General features: G+C 40.3%; 1 protein-coding gene across 3 annotated transcripts; it reads left to right on the top strand.

Moving 5' to 3' along the window:
* The first annotated feature begins 929 nt into the window (after positions 1–929).
* Positions 930–6335, top strand: efhd2 (EF-hand domain family, member D2). 3 transcript variants are annotated; one of them, XM_029452110.1, is made up of 5 exons: positions 930–1012; positions 1243–1544; positions 3194–3341; positions 3428–3562; positions 5226–6335. In XM_029452110.1, exons 2-5 carry the CDS (start codon positions 1258–1260, stop codon positions 5454–5456), a joined length of 801 nt encoding a protein of 266 aa, XP_029307970.1. In that variant the 5' UTR covers positions 930–1012; positions 1243–1257; the 3' UTR covers positions 5457–6335. The 3 variants fall into 3 exon arrangements, with proteins under 3 accessions (XP_029307970.1, XP_029307962.1, XP_029307976.1); XM_029452102.1 differs by having other exon boundaries at positions 957–1544; XM_029452116.1 differs by having other exon boundaries at positions 960–1544; positions 5249–6335.
* Positions 6336–8130: the final 1795 nt, after the last annotated feature.

Raw genomic sequence — 8130 nt, 5'->3', positions numbered from 1 at the left:
TCTGTGTGTACCTGGCCTGTACCACTACGCTCGCTGTCTTTAGAGCGTCTGCCCCCCTTCCTTCTTTCAAATGATGGTATGATTCTAGTCTGTCCCAACATGTGATTGACCGCATGGTGTGCCCATCAAAAGAAAGTCCCGCCCCCTGCCTGGACCGTCGCAAAAAATCAGTTATTTTTGTATATTGTACAATCTTCGTTCGGAGGGGGGGCACAGGTGGGTCCAGGCTCAGTGTTACAGGGGCACTGGCTCCTGTTGCCCCCCCCAGAACCGCCACTGACTGTGAAACTTTGTACATTCCTAGGAACATTTTGAAATTTTCTGCACAAAACTACCACTTCTAAAACTGCATAACGCTTCCATTTTTAACAGATATATTGTACATATATATATAATAGTCTTTTTTCATATTCTTATTGTATTTTTCTTTTCTATTTATGTTTCTTGATTATTGCAATACTAATTCTAATTCTAATTTCAGTAATTTATCTTACTATGTTTAAGTTTGCACCAATTCACCTAAGCTTATTACTTGTATGTGAAAACCTACTTGGCAATAAGCAGCTTCTGATTCTGATTTGTTATGATATAACTTCAACTTCATTGGAGAAATGTGGCTTGGACTTGGACATAAGATGCATAAACCATAATATATATATATATATATATATATATATATATATATATATATATATATATATATATATATATATATATATAACATAAGCTAAACTCAAGCTCATATAAGACACTGTATAGTGCATTACAGAACTATCACCTGACCCAGTCTTCAATTGATAAGACAACACCAACATCATCCCCCAACTGGAAGAAGACTGGTCCTCAGATAAGTGTGTGGTTACATGTGGTTCGGGATAAGGTTGGCGGAGGTTATATGAGGGGACTTGACTTCCGCAGTCTGCCTGTCTCTTTAAAAGGCGTAGTGAGAGCGTGACAGGCGTGCAGAATCCTACGTAGCTAATGAGCCGACATACAACATCCTGAAGTGGAGGTATGTCTCTGAACTTGGAGCTTGAGCCCTAGAAATAAACAATTAAAATACTTTAGCTAAGTAAGAATATTTGTTATTATTTTTGCTTCGGCTCTTGTCACAAATAGCTCACTCTTTCTCGAAAAGAGGCAGTTGGACAGAAGGCTGTCTATAATCTGTGCGCTAAAGCCTTCTCCTCTAACGTGACTGTAACGTTAGTAAGATAGATAACGCTATATTTTCATTATTAGCCACTCCGTTTTAAAATGGCCACAGACGAGCTCTCGTCAAAGCTCAGCCGTCGGCTCCAGATCGAAGAAGGAGCCGAGGACCATGTTGCTGTGGACGTCCTCAGACCCCAGAACGGGTCGGAAGAGAAACCGAGCACGGCCAACGCAGACTCGGAGCTGGGCGCTAAACTGATGCGTCGGGAAGAGCTGAACGAGGGGCAGGGGGAGCACAGGCAGCCGAGCATGAAGGTGTTCAACCCCTACACCGAGTTCAAAGAGTTCTCCCGAAACCAAATCAAGGACATGGAAAGGCTGTTCAAAACGTGAGTGTGCCAGTCTGGATGAATACTGACAGCCGACCGGTTAGAGGTTAACTCTGAAACATGTCTTCAGTAGTTCCCCTTTGTAATCTGATAACAGAAGTAACGTTACGGTTGTTCATATAAGGAAGTGGAGTTGGCACTTCTGAATATAACTATAATTTCTTTTTTTTACCACCGTAAAGTAGAAATGTAGCTTACCACACAATAACACAACATTTGAATCTTAATGTAAGGATAAGTGAGCAATAATTAGTTTGGTTATTGGTAAAAAAGAGGAAGGATTAATGACAGCACTCTGGGAACTGATGATACGATAGGCGTTGTACTTCATGGGATAAAAGATTACTAAGTAAACTAAACAATAGTTAAATCAATAAAGAAATTAATCAGTATTGGAGGCTATAGTTTAAGTTAGGTTAACTATAATTTAGGCTAGCATACCCAACACATTGTAGCTTGAGTGATTGCACTGGGGATACTATACAAGTCAGCGATAAGGAAGTCAGACAACAGGCCTTTATTTAGGAGAGAATATTGCATAGTGTTCTGAAACTTATATATATATGTATGTATGTGTGTGTGTGTGTGTGTGTGTGTGTGTATACACACACACATATACATATATATGAGGTTTTTTGCCTCTGCGTGACTTCTGGCTGTTTATGTGCAATGCTCTGCCCAGATTCTTCAGATTCCTGTCATGAACAGGCCTGTTCAGGGATTATAAATGCTCTACTAACTTAGTAGGGATGTTTAATTATTAACCTTTTATCTATCCATCCATCCATCCATCGTGTTAAACACAACCTGCACACTAAGTTATAACTAGTTTAATTAACATCTTATAAATACATCTAAACACAATGCCAGGTGTTGGTCCTCCAGCTCTTCCATGTCCCTCATTATGTTCTTTTCCTCTCCAGTTTAATACACTAATATATCGGTCTGAGCTGCCTTGTACAATAAAGGTAATGGTCATTACTGCTGATTCAAGATGAGAGATGGGTTGTATGGCCATTTGGTGATATACTTTTACAGAACACCTTGCAGTTTTTAACGGCCTAGAATTTGATTCAGAACCAATTTTTTTTAAATTCTTTATACAAAAACATCCAGACAAATTGTCTTATAATATCAGCATATGCTAATTTGTGGTATACTATATGATTCAGATGAATCATTTTGAGTTAGTTTAGAGCAACATAGATATCAGGGAATGCATTTGTGTTTGGTAATTTGCTTAGAGCATTTGACTATTAAATAGCCTCAACACTATCTGTTTGTCATTGTTAATGTTGGCCTACTTGACCATAAACGTTCTGCAAAATAGTAGACTAACCTACAGTTATGTGGATACATATAATATACTAATCTAATCATGCATACAAAAAATGTGGCAGCATCCCTGGGCCACTGTACTGTGCTAGAAACAGCTTTGTGCATCAAAACTAAATTCCATTCACCGTCATTATAATGGGCTGAAGGCAGAAACCTCATATCTTAAAGAAACCCCTCCATAACATGGATATAGACATGGACAGATGCAAGGCTTGAAAGTGGCACAGAATGTACATGGTGGAAGGTGTGGATTTTATTTCTGCTCTGTAGCTGAGCTGTAACAAACCCGTTGTCTACTCAATTCTGTCAAGGTATGATGCTGGGAAAGACAACTTCATTGATCTGATGGAGCTGAAGCTGATGATGGAGAAGCTTGGAGCGCCACAGACGCACCTCGGCCTGAAGAACATGATCAAGGAAGTAGACGAGGACCTGGACAACAAACTCAGCTTCAGAGAGGTGAAAGAAGAAAAGCAGATTTGAATCAGTATTTGATATTCCTTCGGTCTATATCCATATTTCTCTGTTTTTCCTGTCCTCCTCAGTTCCTTCTCATTTTCCGGAAGTCAGCAGCAGGAGAGCTGGCAGAGGACAGCGGCCTCAGTGTCCTTGCTCGCCTCTCTGAAATTGATGTCTCCACAGAGGGGGTCAAAGGAGCCAAGACCTTCTTTGAAGCCAAAGTAAGTTGTTTTCTTATACAACAACACAGGCAATGGTTCATCCATACAGTAACACAATTGTTTTAGAAGAGGAGAGATTCAGTACACACACATGCACACTCAATTACACATGCATGCAATATACTGTACGTTACTTCTACGTGAAGCGTTACAAATCACACAGCCGATGCAGTCCAGTGTTCATTTAGTCAATGAAAACTACTGTCAACTGTGTGCTAGCAGCACTCAGAACCCAACACATAATCAATGTATTTACCCACTTAGGATTGGAGAAAATAGACACTGAGGCAAAGTGACCATCCCTCTCATATTTGGGCCGTAACTGCATTTCTAAGTGCCACTGGAACATTACGTGGAGAAGCTCAAACTAAACTTCCCTATGGAGGGATTTAATGGGGCTTTTGAATACCGCATCACAAGCTGATGCTTGGTTAATGGCTTTGCTCTTTTAGGGGGCTGGATTGCATTAAGCCTAGCCGCTCGCTGGTTTTTAAGCATCTGTTTTGACCCCCTCAAAGAATCGAGATCAAGAACCGTTATATTGGTTTATGACTGCCATATAGATTTATATTATGGTCTGATTATTGTAAAGGCCCTGTCACACATATCCGTATGGCAGAACCGTATGCTGGCATATATCCAAGTCCAAATACGTCCAACTTTTCATCAGATTGGAAAAGTGAACGCATACAGATACGCATGTCTAACCTATTGATATCACTTACTTATACAAAATGTATCAGACGAATACCCAACAAATGTATAACGTATACAAAAATATGGTGTATACAAAATATTGGCAATACGCTGGTTTACGTTGATGTAAGGTATAAGTTGTATTCGTTAAGAGCAGGCGGTGTTACGCTGGGGTGCGTTGTTGAACGCTGATGTTTTGAGCATGTTCAAAATTACTGGACTTACCCAACGCGTGCTTCATAAGATATGCAGACGTTACGTTAGACATACGTGAATACGGAATACGTACGTGAATACCGACGTGAATACCTACGGGACTACGTTAGAGGTACGTTAGATCTAGGCTACGTCGGCTGACGGTGAACCCTACAGCCAATTTATTGATAACGAGTGGATACCCTATTCCTACCCTACGTTCACATTATCCCTGACGACGGAGTAACTTATTAAACGTGTTTCTACAGTACAGCTAGCGTTCAGCATTCTAGCCGTTCTCCAGCATCAGCATGACGTGAACCAGATGGCACTTTTCCAGCTCCGTTGGCCAGACGCTCTGATACGTTTTGTATAAGTAAGTGATAAGCTATCAATAGGTTTCACATACGTATAATAATTTGTTATGTATACGTCAGTTACAACACCGTTTTGAGCTAATTTTGAGCTAATTTTCATATACGCTGGCATACGTTTCTGCCATACAGAACTGTGTGACAGGGCCGTATGTCTGGCGTGTTCGGCGTATCGGCTGCGTCCTTCAAACGGTCACAACTTACTCTTAATTCATATCAACCTATTGCCGATATTTCGTATGCGCCGGCATACATTTCTGTCATACGGATATGTGTGACAGGACCTTTAGTAGTGTAGTAAAATAATATTCTTTTAACATTTTTGTTATCTCTTTTTATTTTCAATTTGGACTTTAATTGTAAACCAAATATCCCGATTACATCCCATCACCTGTTAGCTGTGTGTTTTGCTGTTGAACAGGTCCAGGCCATCAATGAGGGCAACCGTTTCGAGGCAGAGATCCGCCAGGAGCAGGAGGTCAAGAAGAAGCAGGCCGAGGAGCAGAAACAGAGACGTGCTGCTTTCAAAGACCTGCAATCAGCCTTCAAGTGACTGCCTCTCTCTATTTTCAGGACCTGTCACTGTCTGTGCTGCACTCATGCTGTCAGTTTGTCATTTCATTGTTTAAATGCTCTAGGTTTGTCAGACAGTGGTAATTCCGAGTCAAACTGGCTCAAAGTCCCACAAATGTTGGTCCCTAGTCTATGATGCAATGGACTGGTTACATTATGAAAATCAGCGTTGCTTATGCAGATTAACGGATACAAATTAATTAATTGATGGAATCGTCTATTCATTTAGCTCTGTAGCTCGGTTACATTCTCAAAAATACAAGTTTAGTGCAACTATAGCAGGATTCCCAGTAGAGCAGTCTGTGCTGACCTAAATCAATATACCCACCACTGTGTCCCCAACAAATAGCCGAATGTTTGTCAGATGGGTAACTTTCTGGAGTAGTGAAGTCCTGCCTCATGGTACAGTAACCTGCTGTGTTTTGGTCTAATAAACCTTCAAACTCAGGGATTTGTTACTCCAGTCGGCCCTTCTGAATATATGATTGTCTCAACTACCTGACACAAAACGCACACAACAACACAGCCGCTTGTTGTGTGCAGCTTTTAGTACATTTGTTAGTTTAGAGCTTATATCTGATGACCCCATGTCCAGTTCTTAGTGTTTGTGTAGATTACCTTGGCTACAGTGTCTCTCGGCTTGTTTGAGCTATATTTTACTTCACTCATTCCAGAATTTATATGAAATCCAGCGTGACTCTTTGCTGACATGCAATCCACCTGTCACACAACATGAAGTTAGTGTTCAATGTTGAATTAATAACTGAGCTCTACATTTTTACTGTCAGCTCTGTATTTTTCTACTGTGGGGTTGGGTGGGTATGGAGTAGATGTTGGTATGTGTTTTTGGATGTTTGAGGTCATTCTTCAGCACTTTGTTTTGCATGGGCTCTCTGAATCACAGATAGTTTTAAAATAAAATGTTCTGTATCTTTTCTAGTTTCAGCCATTATTCCCATCGGCTCTGTTAACGTTTCATTCACCTAATTTAGTGCTGAGATCTGCAGCTGTAGTGACTTCGCTGTAGACTGTCCTTTGGAGTTCACACCCACATCAGCCATCACACAGTTTGAAACTGTCAGGGTCTGTTGATTTGCATTTATAGCTCTCCCTAGTGGTTGATCTGGTGAAGTACTTATGTGGACACATCATGCATGTTTAAATAATTAGTTTTTTGACAACCAAATCCACTGAAAATGTGGTATAAATCGGACCCACGGTTTAGGAAGAAATGTCAAAAATATGTTTAAAAATAAATAAATGTCAGGAAATCTATTCAGGCGGACAACCATAATCCTACTAATAACAAACATCATTTGTTCGACTTGATTGTAATTGGAGGATCTTTCCATTCTCAGATGATTCAATACGTGTCTGGATCATACCTGTCAACCCTCCCGTTTTTTCCCGGGATCATCCCGTATTTTTCCTTCTATCCCGCTGTCCTCCCGTTTAAATATGGATGAGAGTCACAGTGAATGGGAGATAGATTGAGACGCAGTTGTACCTGCCAAAAAAGTTAAAACGTTATGCAAGTACCTAGCCAAATGGGAGGAGACCTTCCCTTATTTATTAAAAAGTCGGGTAAACTCATGCTTTTTGTAAAGTGTGCCATTCAGATTTTAGCTTTGCACACATCATCAAATAAATTGATGATGATGATAATAACTCATCCAATAAAATACATAAATCTTATAAACATGTCTGTACAAGTAATAGATACTTTAAATAAACATGTATTTCCTGAATGTATATACCCGTCCCTTATGTGTTTACATTTACATTATATGGTGTAATGTAATTATATTACATTACTAGGTGGCTGAGAACTGTTATGGACTGAGTCCGCCAAAATATTTCCCTTATTTTGAAATTCCAATGTTGACAGGTATGTTCTGGATACGTGGTCTGCGATACAGAAATGATAGTTAAACATGTAACGACTGATGCAGTTCAATGTAGCACTACTTCAATACATCCGATTCACACAGTTGACCTTAATTCACATTGTTGACATGTCATGTGTTTTTACCAAGCGGGGCTGAGTCTGTGTTCTGTCTCTCCCACAGTACACACACAGACCTCCCTCTGTGTCTTTCCGTTTATACACACAGATTACACGTAAAAAGCTGAGTAAATTATATATTTCTGTTTATCCGGTTTATGACGGCCATATTGATTCTTGACCGATTCCCCTCCAAATTTGAGCCATCTTCAGATTTTTGTTAAAATGTAGCCGTATCTAAGACTTTTCTATCTATTGATTTCTTTTTCTTTTACACATATCGCTTAATCCAGGGGTCGGGAACCTATGGCTCTTTCGATGACGCGATATGGCTCGCAGACAATTTTGAGCTGACATTTTTTAACATGATTAACAAGTAATAAATAATTATACGGTGTCATTTTAAAGTAAAACATTTAGCAGCAGATTTGTTTTTAGTTCTCCCCTCTCCTTTCCTCCGCTCTGTCTCAGACTGCACAGCGCATGTGTGTGTGTGCGTGTGTGTGCGTGTAGGTGTGCGTGTATAGGTGTGTGTGTAGGTGTAGGTGTAGGTGTAGGTGTGGGTGTAGGGTGTAGGGGGCGGAGCCCCGCCCATCGCGAAACCGAGCAGAGGAGAAACTGCACAAAGCAAGCAGTAGACCTGGGGGGTCAAACTCATTCACAGAGAGGGCCAACATTAAAAACTGGGACTACGTCGAGGGCCAAACACGGTCCACATTTATTTT

This window comes from Cottoperca gobio, chromosome 2 (genome assembly GCF_900634415.1).
Source record: "Cottoperca gobio chromosome 2, fCotGob3.1, whole genome shotgun sequence".
NCBI lineage: Eukaryota > Metazoa > Chordata > Actinopteri > Perciformes > Bovichtidae > Cottoperca > Cottoperca gobio.
This window is presented reverse-complemented; position numbering and strand designations above follow the sequence as displayed.